This window comes from Pristis pectinata, chromosome 11, assembly GCF_009764475.1.
Source record: "Pristis pectinata isolate sPriPec2 chromosome 11, sPriPec2.1.pri, whole genome shotgun sequence".
NCBI classification, from domain to species: Eukaryota; Metazoa; Chordata; class Chondrichthyes; order Rhinopristiformes; family Pristidae; genus Pristis; species Pristis pectinata.
In genome coordinates, this window is record NC_067415.1 from 88,215,322 (window position 1) to 88,241,253 (window position 25,932).

The 25,932-nt window shown below is 41.7% G+C and overlaps 1 protein-coding gene across 1 annotated transcript in view; it reads left to right on the top strand.

Moving 5' to 3' along the window:
- The window catches only part of atp11a (ATPase phospholipid transporting 11A), a 205,217-nt gene that overhangs the window by 55,392 nt on the left and 123,893 nt on the right, over nt 1-25,932 (top strand). Inside the window, 3 exon segments of the mRNA XM_052025948.1 lie at nt 6,717-6,867; nt 12,614-12,811; nt 17,605-17,778. Of these exon segments, the coding sequence (XP_051881908.1) occupies nt 6,717-6,867; nt 12,614-12,811; nt 17,605-17,778 (523 nt within the window).

The window sequence follows — 25,932 nt, forward strand, 5'->3', positions numbered from 1 at the left end:
TCTGGGATCCCTGCTCTTGTGATTTTTGTGAATCACTTGGATGAGGATGTGGAAGAGTGGGTTAGTAAGTTTGCTGATGACACGAAGATTGGTGGTGTTGTGGATGGTGTAGAAGGTAGATTACAACAGGATATTGATAGGAAGCAGAGCTAGGCTGAGAAGTGGTAGATGGAGTTCAACCCAGAAAGTGTGAAGTGATGCACTTTGGAAGATCGAATTTAAAGGCAGAATACAAGGTGAATGGCAGGACTCTTAGCAGTGTGGAGGAACAGAGGGATCTTGGGATCCATGTCCATAGATCCCTCAAGGTTGCTGTGCAGGTTGATAGGGCTGTTAAGAAGGCATATGGTGTGTTGGCCTTCATTAGTCGGGATATTGAGTTCAAGAGCCGTGAGGTGATGTTGCAGCTCTATAGAACTCTGGTTAGACCACACTTGGGGTATTGTGTTCAGTTCTGGTCACCTCATTATAGGGAGGATTTAGAAAGGGTGCAGGGGAGATTTACTAGGATGCTGCCTGGACTGGAGAGCATGTCTTATGAGGATAGGTTGAGTGAGCTAGGGCTTTTCTCTTTGGAGAGGAGGATGAGAGGTGACTTCATAGAGGTGTACAAGATAAGAGGGATAAATCGAATGGACAGTCAGAGACTTTTTCGCAGGGCAAAAATGGCTAACACAAGGGGACATAATTTTAAGGTGATTGGAGCGAGATATAAGGGGGATGTCAGAGGTAAGTTTTTATTTACACAGTGGTAGGTGCCAGGAACGCACTGCTAGCAGAGGGACACATTAGGGACATTTAAGGGACTCTTAGATATCCACATGAATGATAGAAAAATGGAGGGTTATGTGGGAGGGAAGGGTTAGATGAATCTTAGAGCAAGATAAAATGTCAGCACAACATTGGGCCGAAGGGCCTGTGCTGTAATGTTCTATGTTGCTTTCTTTCTTTTTCAATCTTTTTATTAGTTTTCAAATTAATACAGATTGATATATAGCATCAATATTTATACATGTAATACAAAGAGATCAGGATAACAATCATAGCATAGATAATCATAAAGAACAATAAAATATAAAAAAAATCTGTAGATCCAACGACCTCTTAGTAAATGAATATAATATAAAAGAAAGGAAAGAAAAAGATTTAGTATATAAATTTTAAAAAAACCCAAATCAATAAGAAAAATTGTAAACAATATAAACTAAACAAAAAAAATTTAAAAAAAATCAAACAACAAAAAAAAGAAAACGAAACTGGGCTAAAATTTCTCAGTAGAAACAGAGCAATATTATGTCGTCAAGTCTGTTCCTCCAAGTTGGAAAGTTATTGAAAGGGGATCTACATCATGAATAAATGGACTCCAAATATCTTCAAATTTAAGCGAAGGATCGACAGTACCACTCCTAATTTTTTCCAAGTTTAAACATGATATAGTTTGAGAAAACCATTGAAAAGTAGAAGGGGGGTATTGGATCCTTCCACTTAAGCAAAATGGATCGTTTGGCCATTAATGTGATAAAGGCAATCATATGGTTAGCGGAAGCAGATAAATGGCCAGAGTCTATCCTTGGTAATCCAAAAATTGCAGTGATAGGGTGAGGTTGTAAATCAATCTTCAATACGTTTGAAATTATGTTTAAAAATGCCTTTATTTTCCAGAAGAGGATAGGACCAAAACATATGTGTCAAAGAAGCCACATTCGATTTACGTCTATCACATATAGGCTTTATATGGTTATAAAAATGAGCTAACTTAGCTTTGGACATATGGGTCCTGTGGACTACCTTAAACTGTATCAACGAGTGTCTAGCACACATTGAAGATGTATTAACTAAATGAAGAATTTTCTTGCAAGTCTCTATAGATGTCTGGAGTTCACTTTCCCATTCATTCTTAATTTTGTCTAATGATTCTAGATGTATTTTCATAATTAAATCATAAATTATTGCTATCAAGCCCTTCTGATAAGGATTAAGACCTAAAATTTTTTCCGTAGTTTCAATTTTGTAAGGTGTCAGAAAAGAGGGTATAGTAGTTTTTTAAAAAATTTCTAATCTGCAAATATCGAAAAAAGTGTGATCTAGGCAAATTTATATTTGTTAGACAATTGTTCAAAAGATGAAAAACAGTTAACAATGAATAGATCACGAAACCATACAATTCCCTTCCTTTTCCATATGGAAAAAGCTGAGTCAGCTCTGGATGGATGAAAGAAAAAATTAGATTGAATGGGACTTGATCTATGTTGCTGTATAAAACTTTGGTTTTGCCTCAAATAATCTGCTGGAAGAGCAGCATCTGTGGGAGGAAAGGAATTGTCGATGTTCCTGGTCAAAACCCTGTATATGGACTGAGTGGAGAGGTGAGATGGCCACTATAAAGGGGGCTGGTGAGAAAGGAGTCAGGTGTTTGGTGGACTGAGGGGTGTAGATGATAGGCAGGTTGGGGAGGTGAGCAGGTGAGAGACAGTGGCAGGTGAATGATAAATGGATGCAGAGCAGAAAAAGGGGAGAAAATACAGATCGAGCAAGGTGGGGGGAGGGGAGTGTGAAGACTGGAGATGGCTGCTGGAGGGAGATGAGCAGGAATACAAAGGCTACCAGTGCCACATTTAGTTGGACCACATTTAGTGTTGCATGCAGTTCTGGTCACCACGATATAAGAAATGTGTAGAGGCTTTGGAAAGGGTGCAGAAGAGGTTTACTGGTATGTTTCCTGAATTAGAGAGTACTAGCTTAAAGGAAAAGTTGGCAAACTTGGATTGGGAGCCAATGGCATTACAGGAAAGGCACTAGTGTGGATAGAATATTGGCTGACTGACAAAAAGCAGAGTGGGAATAAAGGTGGTCTTTTCTGGTTGGCTGCCAGTGACTAGTGGTGTACCACGGGTCAGTGTTGGGTCTGCTACTTTTCACGTTGTGTGTCAATGATCTGGATGAAGGAATTGAAGGTTTTATGGCCAAGTTTGCAGATGATACAAAGATAGATGAAGGGGCACGTAGTGTTGAGGAATCAGAATCTGCAGAAGGACTTGGACAGGTTGGGAGAATGGGCAAAGAAGTGGCAGATGGAATCATGCACTTCGGTAGAAGGAATAAAGGCATAGACTATTTTCTAAACGGGAAGCGAAATCAGAAGTGCAAAGGGGCTTGCGAGTCCCAGTGCAGGATTCCCTAAAGGTTAACTTGCAGATTAAGTCAGTAGTAAGGAAGGCAAATGCAATGTTAGCATTCATTTCAAGAGGACTACAATATAAACAAGGATGTAATGCTAGGACTTTATAAGGCGTTGGTCAGATCACATTTGGAGTATTGTGAGCAGTTTTGGGCCCCATGTCTAAGGATGGATGTGTTGGTATTGGAGAGCCTCCAGAGGAGGTTTACCAGAATGATCCTGGGAATTAAAGGGTTAACATATGAGGAGCATTTGATGCCTCTGGGACTACACTCACTGGAGTTTAGAAGGATTGGGGTGGGGGGATCTCATCGAAACTTATGGAATATTGAAAGGCTTGGATAGTGGACTTGCAGAGAATGTTTCTAGTAGTAGGAGAGTCTAGGACCAGAGGGCACAGCCTCAGAAAAGAAGGACGTCCCTTCAGAACAGAGATGAGGAGGAATTTCTTTAGTCAGAGAATGATGAATTTGTGGAATTCATTGTGAAGGCTAAGTCACTGAGTATATTTGAAGCAGAGGTTGATAGATTCTTGATTCGTAAGGGCATCAAAGGTTATGGGGGGAAAAGCAGGGGAATGGGGTTGAGAGGGAAAAATAAATTAGCTATGATTGAATGGTGGAGCAGACTCAATGGTTGAATGGCCTAATTCTGCTCCTGTATCATATTATTTTCTCTGGAGTGTTGCAGGCTGAGGAGCAATTGAGCAGCATAGATAAGGTAGATTTTCTTTCCAATGTGCTAATGTCAACTACCAGAAGGCATAGGTTTAAGGTGGGTGGGGGGTAGTTTAAAGAAGATTTGTGAGGCAAGTTTTCTTTTAACACATGATGGGTGTCTGGAATGTGCTGCTGGGTGTGACGGTAGAAGCAGATATGATAGCAATGTTAAACAACATTTTAGACACATGAACAGACAGGGAATAGAGGATCCAGACCATGTGCAGGCAGATGGGTTCAGTTTAACTTGGCATCATGGCATAACCATGTTGGGCCAAAGGGTCTGTTCCTCTGAACTTTTGTTCCATGGTTCCCAATTAATGATAACCTGATTGTTGAAATTCATATCCTTGTTTTCCTATCTATTCATAGCCCCATTCCTCTTTAACCTCTTGCAACTCATTACACCAAGCACTTATCACGGGTTCAAGAGACTAAAGGATGTGTTAGAATTGGAATTGGTTTATTCTTATCATGTGTAGCAAGATAGTGGAAACACTTGCATGCCATCGCAGCTGATCATGCCATACACATGTATATTGAGGTAGTAAAATGAAAGCAGAATGTAGTGTTGCAGTTACAGAGAGAGTGCAGTGCAGGTAAACAAAGTGCAAGAGTCATGACAAGGTAGATTGGGAGATCAAGAATTCCTCTTTAGCATATGAGAGGTCTGTTCACAAGTCTGATAACAGTGATATAGAAGATGTCCTTCAGTCTGGTGGTACCTGCTTTCAAGCTTTTGATGGAAAAGGGAAAAGAGAATGACTGTGTGGGGGGGAGGTTCCTTGACTATGTTGGTTGTTTTCCGGAGGCAGTGGGAAGTGTAGACGGAGCCGATGGAGGGGAGGATAGTTTGCGTCGAGTAATGGATTTATGGACGTGGTGAGAGGTTATGAAATGGCTTGGGGGTGGGGTGGGGGAGGGAGTCTGGCTATTATAGTAAGCCGTTGGTAGATCCTCTAAGTCTTCGCTGGCCGCAAGTAGGGTACCAGATGGATGGAGGATGGCAAATATGGTCCTTTTCAAGAAAACAGCAGGGAAAAGCCTGCCAGTTACAGCCTTGTGATCCTAAGATGAGTAGTAGAGGAGAAATGCAAATTATAGAGCAACTCAGCAGGTCAAGTAGAGATTCCCCAGCAATTTGTCTTTTGCTCTAGATTCCAGCATGTACAGTCTCTTGTGTCTCCTTCAGTAGTAAGGAAGTTGTTGGAATAAATTCTGAGGGATAGGATTAATGATTAACTTGGAAATGGGGCTAATCAGAGATGGCAGCATGACTTTGTCCAGGGCATATCTTGACTGACTAACCTGAATTAAATTTTTTTGAAGCAATGAAGTGTATTTATGAGGGCAGTGCAGTTGATATGGTTTACATGGACTTCATTAAGACCTTTGACAATGTTCCACATGGGAAACTGGTCCAAACATTTAGGGTCCATGGGATCCAGGGCAAGTTGGCAAATTGACCCTGAAATTGACTTGGCAATAGGAGACAGGGTGATGTTTGAGGATTGCTTTTTGTGATTGGCTGCCTTTTGACTAGTGGTGTTCTACAGGGATCGGTGCTGTGACTCTTGCTGTTTTGTAATATGTGAACGATATGTATGTACGTAGCATGATCAGGAAGTTTACAGATGACCTGAAAATTGGTGGAGGAGTTGACTGTGGACAGTAGTCTTGGGCTACAGGCTGATGTTGATGTGGTGATAAAATACTCAAATGGCCGATGTTTAATCCAGATAAGTATGAGGTAATACATTTTGGGAGTATTGATGAGGCCAGGAGGTACACCATGAATGGTAAAGTCCTAATGAGTACTGATGAACAGGGGTATCTTGGTGTGTAAGTCCAAGGATCCTTGAAGGTGGCAGCCCAGGTAGATTACATGGTAAAGAAGACTTGTGGGATGCTGGCCTTCATTAGTCAGGGTGTTGAATACAAGAGCAGGGAGGTTATGATCCAGTACCATGTGCAGTTCTGGTCACCACACTATTGTAAAGATGTGATAGCGTTGGAGAGGGTGTACAGAAGATTTACCAGGATGTTGCCTGTGATGGAGTGTTTGAGTTAATGAGGAGCAATTGGAGAGATTAGGTCTGATTTCCCTGGAGTGGGGGAGGTTAAGCAGGTACATGATTGAGGTGTGTGTGTGTATGTATATGTATATAAGAAACTGCAGAAAATGATCCTCTTTTCAGAGATGAATAAAGCTAGAAGACATAGATTTAGGGTAAAGGGTAAAAGATTGAGGGCATCTTTGCAGGACTTTCATTCAGAGAATGGTGAGTACTTGGAATGCACTGCCAGAGATTGGTGGACACAGAGCCACTAACAGCATTTAAGAGGTGTCTCGATGTGCACTTGAATCACCCAGGCATTGAAGGCTCTGGGCCAAGTGCTGGAAGATGGAATTAATATGTATGGGTCCCACCGATCAGCATGGATATGGTGGGCCAATTGGCCTGTTTCTGTGACTCTAAGATAAAGCTTCACAGAGAAAATTGGCAAGTAGACTGACTGAGAAAGTGGGATTAAGAATTCTTGTTTAAGAGACCTGGCAATTAATTCACCTATGACTTGCTATTTTCCCAGTGATTTCTGATCGTTCTTGTGTACTAAACAATTTTTGCTACTCTGTTAGTTATATTGAAGAACTAGTGGATTTGTATTATTCTGTAGGCAGAATTTAAAAGTAAACCAATGAGATCACAAACTAGTATTCCTGAGGATCATAATTATGACATAGTGTGTGCAACTGCTCGGTGTAGCTACAACTCTAACTGACAGATGACGTGCATAATTTCTGGTTTCCTTAACAGATCAATGAATGCATTCCTCATTGTGTACTTGTGTATCTTGATCAGTAAAGCTTTGATAACTACAGTCTTGAAATATGTATGGCAGAGTGATTCCATGAGAGATGAGCCTTGGTTTAACAAGAAAACACAGACAGAACGTCAAAAAAATAAGGTAAGTGGCAATGTGAAATGTACTTTGAGCCCGAAATTCCAAATGAAGTGCAAGAAATACAGGATCTTGCACGTCATGGATACTCTTGACACCTGTAGCATCAGCCATACCTTGGAATATAAAGTTTTGAGTTTTCGGCAGTCTTTATGTCTAGTCTTGTAGGCAAAAAAAAAACAAAATGCTGGAGGAACTTGGCAGACCAAGCAGCATCCGTGAAGAAAAACAGTCAATGTTTTGGGTCAGGACCCTTCTTCATTGAAGATAGGAAAAGGGGAAGTACAATATATAGGTGGGGGGGGGGGGTGGTCAGAAATATAGGGATAAGTGGACATAAGAGGGGAGGTAGGGTGGGCACAAGGTGGTGATAGGTAGATGCAGGTAAGAGATAGTGATAGGAAAGATGCGGGGGAGGAGGAGAGGGTAGATCCACCAGGGGATGGGCCAAAAGATATGGAGGCAGGTGCCCTATGGGAGAGGGGAGAAAGAGTGACTAGGAAAGGGAAGAGAAGAAAAGGCATGGTTGGGGAGGTGAGGTGGGTTCACTTAAAGTGGGAGAATTTGATGCTAATGCCATTAGGCAAAAAGGTCCCAAGACGGAAAATGAGGCACTGTTCCTCCAGTTTGCGTTTGGAATTCTGGTTGTGGAAGAGGCCGTGTACTGAGCTGTCAGTGATAGAGGAGGAGTTGAAGTGACTGGCAACGGGGAGATGCAGGTTGCAGTTATGGGTGGAGCGCAGGTGTTCTACAAAACATTCATCTGTGTCTTGTAGGCTTTCATTTATGTTGGGCATCATTGGACCAATATAGGCAATTGAAGATGGAGGTCATAGTGGGAGTGAGATGGAAAATTAAAATGGTGTGGGGGGAATGACTGAAAGCTCAGGGTTACCCCATGTACTTGATGGAGGTAGTCTGCAAATTAGTCATCTTTTCTGAGATTGGTTTCTCCAGTGTGGAAGACACCACATCGTAAGTACTGAATGCAGTACACTAACACTGGAAGAAATGCAGGTGAAGGAGCAACTCGTTTGCAAGGATTGTTTGGGCCCCTGGATGGTGGGAAGGAAAGAGAGACAAGTGAGTTTAGCATCTCCTGCAGTTGTATGGAAAAGCTAGATTGAGTTGCATCACAGCCTGGTACGAAGCCTCCAATGCACAGAATCGCAAGAGGCTGCAGATGATGGTTAAAGACTCAGCCAGCTCCATCATGGGCACGACCCTCCCCACCGTTGAGGAGATCTTCAATAGGTAGTGTCTCAAGAATGTGGCATCCATCACTAAGGACCCTGGCCATCCAGGACATGCCCTCTTCATTACCACCATCAGGGAGGAGGTACAGGAACCTGAAGACCCACAATGAACGATACAGGGATAGCTTCTTCCCCCTCTGCCATATGATTTCGGAACGATCCGTGAACACTACCTCACTTTTTTTTTGCACTATTTTTGTAATTTATAGATTTTTGTCTGCACTGCAGGCACAAAACTACAAATTTTACATTATATTGCATTGATAATAAATATGCTTGAATTCCCCTTGAGTATCTTTCACCTCACCAGCCTCCACATTTGACTGATTATTCTCCATAATTCCTTCCAACATCAATGGAGTACTATTGCCAGACATGTCTTCCCTCTTTCCTCCCCTTTTCAACATTCCAAAAGGGCCTTGTGTTATTCCATGGTTGACCACCAACCATTCCCCTTCTCGTTGTTCTTTCCCATGCAGATGTGGTGTAATACCTGTCTGTTTGTCTCTTGCTGCCATGCAGATACCCAAGCAGCCCTTCCAGGTGAAACAGTAATTCATTTGTACTAATGCAGTGTTCACAATGTGCTCTCCTTCTACATTGGAGAAACCAAACACTGATTATGTGACTGCTTTGTGGGATACCTCCATTCAGTTCATTAGGGTGACCCTGTGCTTCTAGTCACCTCTTCATTTTCATTCTCCATCCCATCTTGCTCTTGAGTCTTCTGCTGGCTCTGACATCGGTTCAGTGATGCCCATCATAAGCACCAGGAACAGCACCTCATCATGCACCTGGGTGCACAATAGCCTTCAGGGCATTGTGCGGCCTTCAATTTCTGGTAGCTACCTTTTTAGATGGATAATAGTTTCAATTTGTCCTCTTGTTTCTTTTTTTACTTCCATCTCTCATTGCATATATTTAAAATATCGATTAACTTGATAACTTTAGTTTGTAACCTATCATTGGCAATTCCCTGAGCATGTCCTTTCCCACTGACAGGACAAATTTATCAAAGCAGCAGTACTCTGGTGTACAGGTGGGACGATGTAGCTCTAGTTTCCACCATGTTGACTCCAGACCTCATGAAAATCTCATAACATCTGGTCAGATGTGCAAACTTCCTTATGATTATAGTCAACCATCACCTCTCCATCTTGAAGAACTAGTAGTAAAAGTAGCATGGGTACAGGTATAGTCTGAATTGGAGACTTCATCTCGCATCAAGAGTGGCTTGATAACATAGCTAGCCAAATGGATATAACTGCCACCCTGGGTCTGTGGCAGGTATTGATTTGAGATCAAGAAGAGTAAACCTGCTTGACCTCATCGTTGGCAACCTACCTTTAGCAGATACGTTATCTGTCTATGACAGCATTTGTAGAAGTGACTGCTGCATAGTTCATATGAAGACCGCATTGCATTTGTGCACTGAGAGCGCACTCCATGTTATGTGGTACTATAATTGTGCTAAATGGGATAGATACAGAACTCATCTGGCAGCTCAAACCTGGACATTCATGAGGTACTGTGTACTTTCATGTGAAGTTAAACCATACATCACCACAATCCATAATCTTGTGACCTGGCATATCCCTCACTATTATTATGATCAGAACAGGGGATCAACTCTGATTCCGTGTGGAAGGGCTAAAGATTGAGAAACAGCAGGGGTACCAAAATGTGGGTGTCAACCTGGTGAAGCTGCAGTACAGGACTGTTGGCTTGCTGAATTAGAGAAACAGAATGTAATAGGCAAAGCTGAACAATCCATCATCCAACAGATCAGATCAACCTCCTGCACTACTGATACTAGTAAATGGTATGGACAGATAACGGAAGGAAGAAGCTGCAAAAATCTTGGATCTACCCAATGATAGGAGAAGTTGCTGACCTCATCCACTGGCTAACTATAATCACTGTTCATGCTTGGATTAAACGTTGACTGGAGCCAAGTGGTACTGGCAAAACCTAAGCTATACATTAGCGAAATGTTATTGGAGAGCAAGTGCCACTTGACAGCACAATCAATGGCATCTTTCTGCACTTTGATAGAGAGTGGACTCATTGAGCAGTAGTTAGCTGGATTGGATTCGTCCCAATTCTTATGAACATGTACACCCAAGACCAAACCTGAAAGTAGGATTGGGTTCAATAAGGTCCTGGCTAATCTTTGACTTGATCTCAATTTTCTGTATTTGCCCCATATTCCCTCCATTCCATTAATACCAAAAAAAATCTGCCTCTGCCTTGAAAATACTCAGACTGACGAAGGCAACATTCCATATTGTTGAATAGATGTAAGATTGTTGCAGTCCTTCTGTTACCTATCCATCACCATCCATAACTAGTGGCAGTAGTGCAGAAGGTTGATGTAAATTGGTTTATTATTGTCACATGTACCAAGGTGCAATGAAAAACCTTGTTTTGCATGCCATCAGTATGGATTATTTCATCACCTCAGTGCATCAATGTAGTACAAAGGAAAAGCAACAACAGATGCAGAATATAGTGTTACAGTTACAGAGGAAGTGCAGTGCTGGCAGACAATAACGTGCAAGGCCAATGAGGAGGTAAATTGTGAGGTCAAGAGCCCATCTTATCATACAAGAAGTCCGTTCAATAATCTTGTAACAGCAGGATAGAAGCTGTACTTGAGCCTGGTATTATGTGCTTTCAGGCTTTTGTATCTTCTGCCCAATGGGAGGGGGGGAGAAGAGAGAATGTCTGGGGTGGGTGGGGTCTTTGATTATGCCAGCTGCCTTACTGAATCGGTGGGAAGTATAGACAGAGTCCATGGAGGGGAGGCTGGTTCTTGTGATGTGCTGAGCTGTGGCCACAACTCTCTGCAGCTTCTTGTGGTTTCAGGCAGAGTAGTTGACATATGAAGCCATGATGCATCCAGATTGGATGTTTTCTGTTGTGCAACTGTACTTTTTAAAATGGTGAGGGTCAATGAGGACATGCAAAATTTCTTTAGCTTCCTGATGAACTAGAGGAACTGGTGTGCTCTCTTGGCCCTGGTGTCCACGTGGTTAGACGAAGACAGGCTGTTGGTGATGTTTACTCCTAGGAACTTGAAGCTCTCAACTGTCTCAACCTCTGCACCATTGATGTAAACAGGAGCGTGTGCACCACCCTACTTCTTGAAGTCAATGACCAGCTCTTGTTTTGCTGACATTGAAGGAAAGGTTCTTGTCATGACCCCATGCCAATAGGTGCTCTATCTCCTTCCTGTACTCTTGACTCGTCTGTTGGATGTGTGATTGCAATACGGTTTCTCAAGTTACGCAAGCATACAATTCTGTGTTGCAGCTTCAGGTTGGCAACACATTTGAGTACCCCTGTTTTTCATGGCATGCCCTTCTGCACTCCTCATTGAATCAGAATTGATCCCCTGGCCTATTCATTTGTCTAAATGCCTCTTTAATGTTCTTTTTGTATCTGCTTATACCACCTCGTGTGGCAGCATGTTCCAGGCACCTACCACTCTGTTCTTTAAATAATAATAAAAGAAATCCCTTTCATACCTCCTTTAAGCTTTCCTCCTATCACTTTAAACCCTTGCCCTTTAGTATTTGACATTTCTACCCTGTGGAAAAGACTCAATCTACCTTATCTATGCCTCTGATAACTTTTTATACTTCTATCATGTCATCTCTCAGCCTCGAATGGTCCAGAACAATCCAATTTTGTCCAACCTTGTAGCTAATGTACTCCAATCCTGGCAACAGCCTCTTCTTCTACACCCTCCACAAAGCTTCCACATCCTTTCTGTAGTGTGGAGAACAGTTGCACACAATTCTCCAGATATGACCTAACCAAAGTTTTATACAGCAGCAACATGATGTACAAGAAAGTGGCTCAGTCTCGCATTCGCACAAGCAGTTTGAGTTGAGTAATAAATGCTTACATCCTAAAAAAAAATAAAGAAATTAAAAGAAAAAAATGTGTCTGTGACTTGAGCATGTCAGCTGGTGTGGCCTGAGGACAGGGAAGAAAGGGTCCAGAGGAAGTGAGGATCAATCTTCTGTTGGGATACTCCAATAATGTAGAACATTGGAGCCCCCATCCATCCACCACCTTGAGCATGGGAGTGGAGGCTTGGTTGACATCCATTAATTTGACTTGGCAGACACAGCCAATTGATTGGCATGTCGGGAGCCATGGCAAAGAAATCAATGGAGGGTGGGTAAAGGAGTGTGTTGTAATAATGCTGGGAGTGGAAGTGGGGTTGTTCGTTATTTGTTAAACGTGTTAATACACCAAAACAAGCTCCTTATCAGATTTAATGTAATCATCTTGAAGTCCTATATTATTTTTATATGTAATGATTTTGCATTATAGTTACATTGCAGTATTGTCTTTTGAATTAATAACCAGATTTCCTAAGGGTTGATAGCAATCCTCAAGTTTGAAAGCTTTTGCATATAAAAGTTATAAAAAAAATTTAACAGAGATGCAAATTTCTGAGTTTTCCTTCTGTTTCTTTCTAGTTCTTGTCATCGTTTACAGATTTTCTGGCCTTCATGGTTCTGTTCAATTACATCATTCCAGTCTCCATGTACGTCACTGTGGAAATGCAAAAGTTCTTGGGCTCCTACTTCATTACTTGGGATGAGGAAATGTTTGATGATGAAGTTTGTGAGGGACCAACAGTGAATACATCAGATCTGAACGAAGAATTGGGGCAGGTTGGTTGATTTTTAAAACAAAACATATGACAGTGGAAAGTTTTGTTTGAGACAGGTGTTGAGCTCAGATTTAGCCTAGAACTCATCCAAAATTGCACAATGCCAGCAAGCTACAGCTGTGGCCTTGCTATTGAAAAGATTTGGATGACTGACTCCCCACCTATGGGAAACCCTAGGAGGGTTGAGATGTGAGAAAAGGAACAGGTAGGAGAGTGGTAGTCGGAGGCACTGGTGATTTGGGTGGGAGGGAGATCAGTTAAGGGAAGCAGGGATTGAGGAGAAAAGTGTGAGGGATAGTTGTATTAAGAAATTTAAATAAAAACTATTTCTAGGATTCAGTGATCTGAAAGAATGCTGGCAAGACTGCCACAAGCTGATTATTCCACACCAAAGACTCTCAACATTGTTGCAGAGACAGCCAGGTGAACACATCTGGATAATTTTCTGAGGGCCATACAGTTGAAACAACGTGTTTTATTTTGACCATGCCTAACCAGATAACTGACACTTTGTGTTTTGATTTAAATAGACATGCCAGAGTTTATTAACAGTCTAGTTTCTGTTGGATTTTTTTCCCCAAAATGAATGAGAGAAAGCACTGTTCAATATCCATTCAATATTGGTCAAGCTCTAAATGTCTTTAATTCCTGGTGCAGTCTTCTTAACCTTGCCCTGAATTATGGTCTTTGTGTGACCATTGTCTTTTGCTGAACCAGGCTCTTCTTAACTGTCGTATTCAAGCTCAAACTACATTCTAGCTTTGTACATGATAAAAGAAGTAAGTTTGAAACCCCACTGTTTCACCATTCAATACCTCATTTGTATCTAGTGTCTGTCTTCCTGCGATCTTTAATAGTCTTGCCTAACAAATAGTGCCACCTCTTCCTCAGCGCATCTGTTCCTACAGGCCTCTTATCTTTATCAGCTCCAGACTTTTCCAGTGCTCGTTTCTAATTTCTGACCTCACACTCTCCAACGTCTATAACTCTTGAGTACAAGAGATGTGATGTCATGTGAGACTACACCTGGAATATTGTTCTGGTTGCCATACTATAGGAAGGATGTGAGTAAGCTAGAGAGGGTGCACTGTCGACACTTCTCGCTGCCACAGTAAAGTAGCCAACATAATCAAAGACCCCACCCACCCTAGACATTTTCTCTTCTCCCCCTTCCCATTGGGCAGAGGATACAAAAGTCTGAAAGCATGTACCACCAGACTTGAGGATGGCTTCTATCCTGCTGTTCTAAGACTATTGAATGGTGCTGTTGTATGATAAGATAGACTCTTGACCTCACAATCTACCCCATTGTGGCCTTGCACCTTTACTGTTTGCCTGCACAGCACTTTCTCTGTAACTGTAACACTATATTCTGCATTCTGTTATTGTTTTCCCTTGTACTACCTCAATGCACTGTTGTAATGAAATGTGTGTTGATGGCATTGCAAAAGTTTTTCACTGTACTTTGGTATATGTGACAATAATAAACCAATTTACTAATATAATTTACCAAAAGATTCACAGGGATGTTGCTGGGACTGCAGTGCTTGAGATAGAAGGAGAGACTGCATAGGCTGGGGATTATTTTCCCTGCAGCAAAGGAGGCTGAAGGGTGACCTCGTAAAGATTTCTAAAATCATGAGGGGCCCAGATTTAAGGTTGAGGGGAAAGATTTAAAAGGAACCTGAGGAGCATATTCTTCCACATAGTACGGAAGGTGTATGGAATGAGCTGTCTGGTACAGGTGGGTACACTTATAACTCATGGACAGGTTCATGGATTGAAAGGTTTTGGGGATATGGGTCAAATGCAAAAAAAAAAGGCAAAAATAACTTATACAGCACAGAAAACGAGCCCACTGTGTCTGTCGTGTTTTTGTGTTGTATGACTAACTTTTTTTTTCCCCCCAGTATGTGTTTCTAACTTTTCCCCCTCCCCTTTCCTTCCTCACCCCTCCAATGTGACTCTATCTGCCCTTCATTCCCCACTTTGCCTGATTCCACCTATCACCTACCAGCCCCTGTCTTCACCTTCCCTCTCATCTCTTTATACTGTGTCCCCTTGACACACACTGTCCTGATTCTGACCCCAGATGTTGACCATCCCTTTCCCTCCATGGTGCTGCTAGACCCATTGAGTTTCTACAGCTGTTTTTTTTTTTGCTCCAATTTCAACATCTGCATTCCCTTGTGTTTCTTAATTCTATGACTAGTGCTGTTTGCAAATTCCATGTCCGACATATCTAAAATATGCATTATTGAGGTATGCTGAAGTGCCACTTTCACATGGGCAAATCAAGATTGTCGCCGAACTACAGGAAAGATGTCAGTAAGATTGAAAGCGTGCAGAGGAGATTTACTAGAATGTTGCCGGGTCTTCAGGAGTTGAGTTATAGGGAAAGGTTGAGCATGTTAGGAGTTTATTCCTTGGAGCAGAGAAGAATGAGGGGAGATATGACAGAGGTTTACAAAATGATGAGGGGCATAGACAGAGTTAATGCAAGTAGGCTCTTTCCACCTAGATTAGGAGAGATAAGTACGAGAGGACATGGCTTTAGGGTGAAAGGGGAAAGGTTTAGGGGGAATATTAGAGGGAACTTCTTCACTCAGAGTGGTGGGAGTGTGGAATGGGCTACCATCTGATGTGGTAAATGCGGGCTCGGTTTTAACTTTTAAGAGTAAATTCGATAGATACATGGACGAAAGAGGTCTGGAGGGGTATGGGATGGGGGCAGGTAAATGGGACTAGCAGAATAATGTTTCGGCACAGACTAGAAGGGCCAAATGGCCTGTTTTCTGTGCTGTACTTTTCTATGGTTCTAAAGTGGAACATGAGACGTGCTTTAAATGTGTTTGTGTGTGTAATGCTTGGGTAAGGGAAAATTTGGAATTTTCAAGTGCAGTGACATTGGTAGTGATGAGCAGAATGAGGAATGGACTGTGTGACAACGAGAGTGTAGCAACAAGTGGGGTTTAAGTGGTAAAATATCAAAGTTTAATTAATGTTCTTTATCTGACTGAACAAAGCATTCATAAGAACGCAAACGAGTTGATAGTACAAACTTTAGATAAATGGTTATGATTTAAAAGCCATTAAAAAGGCAAAGTCATAAAGCCGTACATCATAGAAACTGGTCCTTTTTGGCTCACATCCATGCCACCCATTTTCCCATCTAGTCTATTCCCATTTGCCTCTATTCGGACCTTATCCATCTCTGCCTTGCCTATTTAAGTGTCTGTCTAAATGCTTCTTAAATGTAGTAATTATTCTACCACCACCTCTAGCAGTGTGCTCCGGAGATCATTTACTTTTGTCCCCTTAAATCTTTTCCCATCAGATCCCCTTTAACACTCCTTCCTCTCAACTTAAACCTCTGCCCTCTTGCTTTTGATACTCCTACTGTGGGAAGAAGATTTGGACCATCTTTCCTATCAATGCCTCTCATAATCTTGCATGTTTTTATCAGTTCACCCCTCAGCCTCTGCTCCAGGGAAAATAAACCCAGGCTGTCCAGTCCCTTCCCATAACTAAAGTCCTGCAATCCAAGCAACATCCTGGTGAATCTTCTCTGCACTCTCCAGTGCAATCATATGCTTTCTTCGGTGTGGCAACCAGAACTACGCACAATACTCCAAGTGCAGCCTAAAGTTGCAATATAACATCTCACTCTTATTTTCTATGCCCTAGCCTATGAAGGCAAGCATGCTGTATGCAATTTTCACCACCCTATTGTTGTCACTTTTGGTTTCTGTTCACCAACATTTTCCTTTGTGCTCCACCATTTACTGTATATGTCTGACCCCTATTTGACTTCCCAAAGTGCAAGATCTCGCATTTTGTCAGGGTTAAATTCTAATGGTTGCAAGGTGATCAAAGCTAGGAACTGAATATTCCAGAGTAATTGATGTTTTGGAAGGGTTGGCAGAATAGAGTTTAGTGAACTTTGATGATAAAATGACATTCAAACAATAGTGTGAAATAATCTTTGGTCAGAAAATCAGGAGCTAAAATTAGTTTGAGTGGAGATGAGAAATAATAAAAGGAAGACTTTGCTGGTGGAATGTTGTATAGGTTTTCATAGTGGCTAAACTTAAGATAATGTACAAGATAATAATTTATTACATTATCTCATAGACTGAACAAATTAAATTGATCAAGTTCATCTGGAAGATGAAAGTTTCCTGGAACAATACTTTGAATCAAAAAGAAGAACCTGGTCATGTATAATGCAAGGGGATTAATTTATGATCTCACAGCAGAGGATCCTATGGAGAAAAATGAATATAACATGATAGAATTTCACATTCCAGTTAAGAGTGACAGACTTGGGTCTGAAACTAGGGTCTTAAATGGCAATTATGTAGTTATGGAGAGACTTTAGCTAAAGTAGATCAGGAAATTAGATTAAACTCTGATTGTAGATATGTAATAGCAGAAATAAGAAATCAAAGCAGGATAAGGCCATGTGCCCCTCTATGGATGACCCCCCCACCCACCCCCCCCTCCCCATTTGAAATTATGCTCGCAAGTTCTAGGTTTCCCACTAGAAGAACCATCTGTCAAAATCTACTGACATGTCAGCCAGACAAGATTAGAGATCTTTTCCGTAGTGAGATTAAATTTAATTATAATAAAACATGTTCTTGCTTTTATCATTCTGCAATCAATCAAGCAGAAACATTCCATGGACCAGATCTTGTACACTGCTGTGCTAAACTAGTGGCTTGATAATGACTGTATTCATGGCAGATTCTAATCCTGATTTTGATGATTTGTTTTTTGTTTCCATTACAGGTTGAATATATTTTCACAGATAAAACGGGAACCTTGACAGAGAATAACATGGAGTTTATTGAGTGCTGTATTGATGGCCATGTGCATGTGTCACACTCTATTTCCAATGGACAGAGCTTTTACAGCGATGCAGAAATTGATTTTATTGATGCACCTGTTGGAATGGTGGAACAGGTAAGAAAGTGATTCATAATCAGTTGGAGATAAGTGAGATGTTGAATTGCAATTTCTTTGGAATGTCATTGAACTGCAGCAAAACAAAAGCAAAATGTTGCTTTCGATCCTTCGTCCTCAATTTCTGCACCATTACCCATCGAGTTTGTGATACCAATGCCACGTACAGCTGTCTGACAGCATTTAAAAGGGAATATTCCCTCTGGGACACATGGGTTCACTTTTCCATCTCCACCAATATCCAAGTACACTTCCTTGGCAATTTTCCCTTGGAAATGCCTCCAAACACTTTCCACACAGAGCTGTGATGTGCTTCCCTCAGTTTGGTAAACGGGCTTCATGGCTGACAGTTGTTTCATCTTTGCTGAGAATACTGAAAGCAGATTGAGTGATCACTTTGAGGAACCATGCAGTCGTAGTAGTGACTTGGAAATTCCAGTTGCTTAGCTCTTCAACTTGCCACCTTAATCCCACAGTGAGCTCTTTTACACTTCTACACTGTTTCAGCTCTTCTGACTAGTACACCACAGCACTCTGGACTGAACTTCAAGATCAACATTTTTGGATAATTAGTCATTCCACATTTTTAAATTTTCAGCATTTTTCCAAATTCGTTTGGTAATTCCAGATAATTATTTTGTACTTTCCACTGCCATCCCTCTTATCATTTAATATCAGCTGCCTTTCACCTAACCATAGACCTTCCTTTCTAGAGTCATACAGCACAAAAACGGGCCCTTTAGCCCAGCTGGTCCGTCCCAACCAAGATCCTCATCTAAGCTATTCCTGTGTTTTGCCCATTTTCCTCTACTTCTTATCCAAGTATCTGTCCAAGTACTTTTTTAAATGTTAATGTACCTGCCTCAACCACTTTCTCTGGCAGCTCATTTTGTATATTGAGCACGTTCTGGGTGGAAAAAGTTGCCCCTTGGGTTCTTATTAAATCTCTCCTTTCTCACCTTAAACCAATGCCCTCTAGTTCTTGATTCCCAACCCTGGGAAAAAGACTGCACATTCACCCCATCTATGCCCCTTGTCACTTCATACACTTCCTAAGGTCACCCCTCATTCTCCTGCACTCCAATGAAAAAGTCTTAACCTGCTTAAACCTCTCTCCATAAATCAATCCCTTGAGTTCCAGCAACATGCTTGTAAATCTCCTCTGCACTCTATCCAATTTAATGGCATCTTTCCTAAAGCAGGGTGACCACAACTGAACACAATATTCCAAATGTGGCCTCACCAACATTTTGTACAATTGCAATATGACATCCCAATTTCCATACTCAGTGCCCTGCCTGATGAAGGCCAGCATGCCAAAAGCTGCCTTCATCACCCTATCTACCTGTGACACCACTTTCAGGGAACCATGTACTTACAATTCTAGATCCCTCTGTTCTACAACATTCCCCAGAGCCCTACCATTCACTGTGAAAGTCCTACCCTCATTTGTCTTCCTAAAATGCAACACATCACACTTATCCAAATTAAACCCAATTTGTCATCCGTCAGCCCACTTTCCCCCCTGGTCAACTCCTGATAACCATCTTCACTGTCAAAAACAGCACCTATTTTAGTGTCATCTGCAAACTTATAAGCACACATTATACATTCTCATCCAAATCATTGATATGGATATCTAACAGCAATGGGTCCAGCACTGATCCCTGGGGAACACCACTAGTTACAGGCCTCCAGTCCAAAAAAGCAACCTTCCAAAATCACCCTCTTATTCCTACCATCAAGCCAATTCTGTATCCAATTAGCTACCTCCTCCTGGATCCCATGTGGTCTAACTTTCCATGGTGGGCCACCATGCAGAACCTTATCTGAAGTCCGTATAGAGCATGTCTACTGCCATGCCTTCAGTGACCCTTTGTGTTACTTGGAAAAAAAAACACAATCAAATTCCTGAGACGTGATCTCCCACGCACAAAGCCATGGTAACTATCCCTCATCAACCCCCATCCTTCCAAGTGCTTGTATATCTTATCTTATCTCTCCAGAATCTCCTACTAGTAACTTGCCTACCACAGATGTTAGACTTGCTGGTCTATAATTCCCAGGTTTTTCTTTGCAGCCCTTAAATAAAAGACACAACATTAGCCACTCTCTAGTCTTTCAGCACTTCACCTGTCACTAACAATGTGCATGTATCTCAGCCAGGGCTCCTGCAATTTCTTCTCTAGCTTCCCACAGTGTTCTTGCATATACCTGATCCAGGCCGTGATAAAAGATCTACCAATCTTTTATTCTTTCATGGAGAGGTCATACACCATGAGACGTGCTCTGTGGCCCACTGTGTATGTGCCTGTATTAGTAGTTAAATGCATAGAATACCTGCCTGCTTTATACACCTTAGGCACTCATTCAGATTTCAACCACAGAACAGTACAGCACAGGAAGAGGTCCTTCACCAATGATGCTTGTGCCAAACATGATGCCAAATTAACTAATCCCATCTGGCTGCACAAGATCCACATCCCTCCTATTCTCTCCATTCATGTCCCTGTCTAAATGCCCCTCAAACACTACTATCGTGTCTGCTTCCACTACCACCCATGGCAGTATATTCCAGGCACCTGTCAAGCTCTCTGTGTGTGTGTGTATATATTTAAAAAAAAACTTGCTCCGTACATCTCCTTTAAACTTTCCCCTTCTCACCTTAAAGGTATACTCTCAAGTATTTGACATTTGTAATTGAAGAAGATTCCGACTGATTCAGATTCTGTCTCCTACCCTATCTATGCCTCTCATAATTTTATAAATTTCTATTAAGTCTCCCCTCAGCATCCAACACTCCAGAGAAAAGAATCAGTTTGTCCAACCTCTCCCTAAATAGATGATATACTCTAATCCAGGCAGCATACTGGTGACCCTCTTCTGCACCCTTTCCAAAGCTTCCACATCTTTCCTGTAATAGGTCAACCAGAACTGCGCACAATACTTTGTGTGCCCTAACTGAAGTTTTATGACTGCAACACAACTTCCTGACTCTTGTGAAACAAAGGACTGCAGATGCTGGAATCTAGATGAAAAACGCTAATGCTGGAGGAACTCGGCAGGCCAGGCAGCATCCATGCAGAAAAGCAGGCAGTCAATGTTTTGGGTCAGGACCCTTCTTCAGGACTGAAGTTAGGAAAAAGGGGAAGCCCAATGTATAGGAGAGAAAAGAAAGACAGTGATAGGTGGACAAAAGAGGGGAGGTGGGGTGGGCACAAGGTGGTAATGGGTAGATGCAAGTAAGATATAGTGATAGGCAGGTGCAGGGGAGGAGGGGAGAGCAGATCCACTGGGGGATGGGTCAAAGGTAAGGAGTGAAAGGGAAAAAGGGTAGCAAGAAGAAGCTGGGAGAGGGAAGAGAGAAGAAGCATGGTGGGGGGGTGGGGGGGTGTGAATTGTGGGAGAATTCAATGTTCATGCCGTTAAGCTGCAACATTCCAAGACGGAAAATGAGGTGCTGTTCCTCCCACTTACCCTTTTTTTTTGTCCACCTATCACTGCTCTGCTTTTCTTTCATATTGGGCTTCCCCTTTTTCCTATCTTCAGTCCTGAAGAAGGGTCCTGACCTGAAATGTTAACCGCCTGCTTTTCTGCATGGATGCTGCCTGGTCTGCTGAGTTCCTCCAGCATCAGTGTTTTTCTTGCTGACTCTTGTACTCAATGTCCTAACTAATAAAGGCAAGCATGTCATATGTTGCATTTACCACCATAAGTACTTGTGTTGCCCTGTTCAGGGAGTTACGGACCTGCACCCTAAGAACCATCCACTGAGTGAAAAAAAACTCTTAATCAAAGCTCCTCTAAATCTCCTGCACCTTAACTTAAACCTGTGTCCTATTGTTATAGACCCCTCTGCTAAGGGGAAAAGTTTTTCACTATCTCAGTGTCTACCATATTCATACCCTTCATAATTTTGTATACCTCAATCAGCCCCCCCTCCACCTTCTCTGCTCCAAGGTGAACAAATCCAGTCTTTCCTCATAACTGAAATGCTCTACCCAAGGTAATATTGTACTGAATCTCCTCTGTGCACACTCTAGTACATGTGTATCCTTCCTAAAATCTGGCAACCAAAATTGATACAAGTCCTCTGGTTGTGCCCTAACTAATGTTTAATGTTATCCTGAAGCTAATCGCAGCACCTGCATAATGTTTTGTTTTCCAACTCTGAATCTCATCAGGGGTCTTTCCAGAGAAACCAAATAGGTTAGGATGGAGGCGGCTTGGGGTGACTTGACGGTTTATAAAATCAGAAGGAGCATAGATAAGGTGGATGGTCACAGTCTTTTTCCCAGGGTAGAGGAATCTAAAATTAGAGGGCAAAAGTTTGAGGTGATAGGGGGAAGATTTAAATGAGACTTGAGTGGGTTTTTCACACAGTGGTGAATATATGAAACAAGCTGCCAGAGGAAGTGTTAGAGGTGGGTACAATTAGTGTTTAAAAGACATTTGGACAGGTTTATAGATAGGAAAGATTTAGAGGGATGTGGCCCAAATACAGGCAAATGGGACTAGCTCAGGAAGGCACCTTGGTCAGCATGGGTGAGTTTGGCTGATTCCATAATTGACTTTCCCACCTTCTCTACAATTTTAAAAGACTTTATCTCAATATTTCCAATTCTGGTGAAAGGTCACAGACCTGACAAGTTGATTGCTTTTCCTCCCTTACAGATGCCAACTGATTTGCTACTTGTGTATTTTCTGTTTTATTCTTGAATTACAGTGGCTTATTTCTTTCAATGACCGTTTTGTGCACGATTTAATCAGAACAAATTCTACGTTATAGGTAAAGGATATTGACTCGGGCCCTTTCAGCCCAGCCAGTTCATGCCAGTGTTTATACTGCTTTTGAGCCACCTTCCAACTTGAAACTGAGCAAGACTTGCCCCAAAGCATGTCAAGTCTGCTTCAGCATTTAATAGAATCATGCTGATCCTCTGCAAAAAATTTGCTTTCTTGTATCTCTTGATTCTCTTCAACCCAAAAGTCTATTGACCTCTGCCTTGAAAATGCACAATGACTAAAACATTGCAACTCTGTAGAGGATTCTTTGAAATAATCACTGGTGTTAAACAGGTCATAAAATGTCCTGCTGTCTGAAGTATAATAATATCACCTACGAGGTGAATTTTCAACCACCTCACAGGATCTTTAAGATTATATGTGTGGTTCCCAACATTTAGTGAAAGAGATTGATAATGTGTGTTCAACATGAAACACTTCTTAAAAAGAATGATCTGGGGGATTGCTATGGAGTTCCAGTGGAAGACTTGAGCCAAGTACTTGACTCCATCTGCCCATCCCCAACACTCACTTTTTGCCAGGTCCCAGATCTCATATGGTACGAACACTGAATTTTCCAATGTCAGATACTACCACACTCCTCGTTCTTCTCCCACATGTACTCACCTGTCCTAGTTTTCTTTTCCATTTGTTCACCTCTTCTACTCCCCCTCCACCTGGGTTGATCTAATCATAATCTCCTCCCCATGTGGTTCCACCTAAGAGGCAGGGTCTCAACCTGAAACATTGACTTGTACCTTTTGCCTCCAGATGCTGCTTGACCTGCTGAGTTTTTCCAGCATTGTTTGTTTTTGTTCCAGATTCCAGCATGTGCAGTATCTTTTGTCTGCAGATCCTATATGATAGGTGGGCATAAGGGACCAGCTAATGCAGTTTAGGATTTATGCTGCCTGACATGGAAATGTTTGACCTCCGAGCATAAAGTGCAAACTGTACCTTCTTAATTAAAAGCACTGTTTTCTTTTTCTGAATGACCTGGACTGTCGCCTTTACAATTTAATGGTTTGCATAGATGTTTCCCACTGTTTGGGTTGCCAAGTCCCGGTTTAAACTACTGACAGTGGAAACTCTTTGGCTTTTGCAAGTCTAACATCAGTGGAAGTGAAATTATTGAAAAAAAAATTGAGGAACAGGATTGTACTCAGGGAGGTAGGATTAATTGAGGGCAGTCAGCATAGCTTTAAGGAGAGATCCTATCTGATTTGTTTACATTTTTCAAAGAGGCTTCTAAGTGTGTCAATGAGTGTAGCCTACATGGACTTCAGTAAGGCCTTTGACAAGGTACAACATGAGAGACTAATCAAAAGGTAAGAGTTCATGGGATCCAGGGCAGTTTGGCAAACTGGCTTGGTAATAGGAGGCAGAGGGTGATGGTTGAGGGTTGTTTTTGTAAGCAGAATCTTGTGAGAGTGGTGTTCAGCAGGGACTGGTGCTTAGACCCTTGCTGTGTGTTATGCTGTATATAACAATTGGGATGTAAATGTAGGAGGTATGATTAGTAAGTTTCCTCAGCTATAGAGCTGATACATGTATATTGTGAATGTCTGAGGCTCAAACACCAATACCTGTGGCATCCCATTAATCTCATACACTACCAACCTGAGAAGGATCTGTTTATTCCCACTCTGGTAACTATTCCTCAATCCATGTCAGTGTATTACTTCTGATTCTATGTGCGCTAACCTTGTGACCAATCATCTGTGATGAACTTATCAAAAGCTTTCTGCAAATCTAAATAACCACATCTACTGGTTCCTCTTTGTCTATTCAATCATGTCCTCTAAGTTCAGGTTTGTTGAACACCACTTTCCTTTCATAAAACCATGCTGACTCTACTTAGTCCTATTGGGTTTTTTTTGCACAGAAAGGTGTTCTGTTACAGGTTCCAGTACTTCCTTACCACTGATGTTAGGCTAACAATTCTGTACTTTTGTTTTCTCTCCCCTTTCTTAAATAGTGGAGCCACATTTGCTATTGTCCAATCTGCAGGAACGATTCCAGAATTCATTGAACTTTGGAAAATGATACAGAGCATCTATTATTTCTGTTGCCAGCTCTTATAAAATTCTGGGATGTAGATTATCAGTGTATCATATCCTTCCTGGAATGTGGGTGCCGGAAATAGATACAACACTCTAGCTGCAATCTGACAATACTTTTAAATCTACAACAGGACCTCTTGATATTTTATTAGTATCCCTGTTTTAAAAAGCCAACTCTTCCATGTACTTTCTCAACCACCTCATTTTGCGTGGTTACCTTCAAAGGTTTGTGAAAATGCACTGTGGTCTTTCACAAACTGAGCTGTTGACAAGATGGATCTTGTTCATCTGAACGTTTTTTGAATGAGGCCAATCCGTGATCTGCAAATACAAAAGCACACATGCTGGTAGGTCTGCATGTTGACAGTACAGGTGCTATGCTGACTCTTTCCTTTCAGTTTTTTCAAGGTGATCCACAAAGTCTAGAACAACAGTGTTAATGTAACACTGTCCTTTGCACCTGCTCTCCATTTCTTTATCGTTGTGGTAGGCCTTATGATCCAAAGATCTCCAATAAAATTAGGATCACTATTTTAGATAGTGAGAGATTGCCCATTTCACATAGGGATGTTGTGCGTTGAGCTTCTTTAGAATTCTGTTCCTTTAATGGGCATTGGAAAATATCCTCCTTGATAAGGAAGGGTGTGAAAGCTTGCTGGCTAATCGGGAATAGAGTTGAGGTTACAGGCAGGTGAGAATGGCAAATCAGATTCAAGGAGCTAATTGATTTTCTATTGGTAGGAAGCAGCAGCTGGTGGTGGAGGGTTGTTTTTCCAGATTGGAGGCCTGCCACCTGTGATGTGCTGCAGAGATTGGTGCTGGGTCTCCTGTTTGTCATATATCATTGATTTGGATGACAATGTAGGTGGCATGATTAACAAGTTTGCAGATGATACCAACATTGTTGGTATGGTGGACAGTGAAGGTGGTTGTCTAAGGTTTCAACAGAATCTAAATCAACTAGGGAAAGTAGGCAAAGAAATGACAGATCGATTCAACTCAAAAACAAAAAGTGTAAGGTGTTGGATTTGAAGTTAAACCAGGACAGGACGTTAGTGAATGGCAGGGCCCTGTGGAGTGTTGTAGGACAGAGACCTAGCGAGACAAGTACATTCCCTGAAAGTGGCAATGCAGGTAAACAAGGTGGTGAAGAAGGCACGTGGCTTGTCTTCATTGGCCGTGGCATTGAACACAAGAGTTGGGGTGTCTTGTTACAGTCGTACAAAACATTCATTAGACTGCATTTGGATTGTGTACAATTGTGGTCACTACACCATATGAAGGATGTGATTAAGCTGAAACAGTT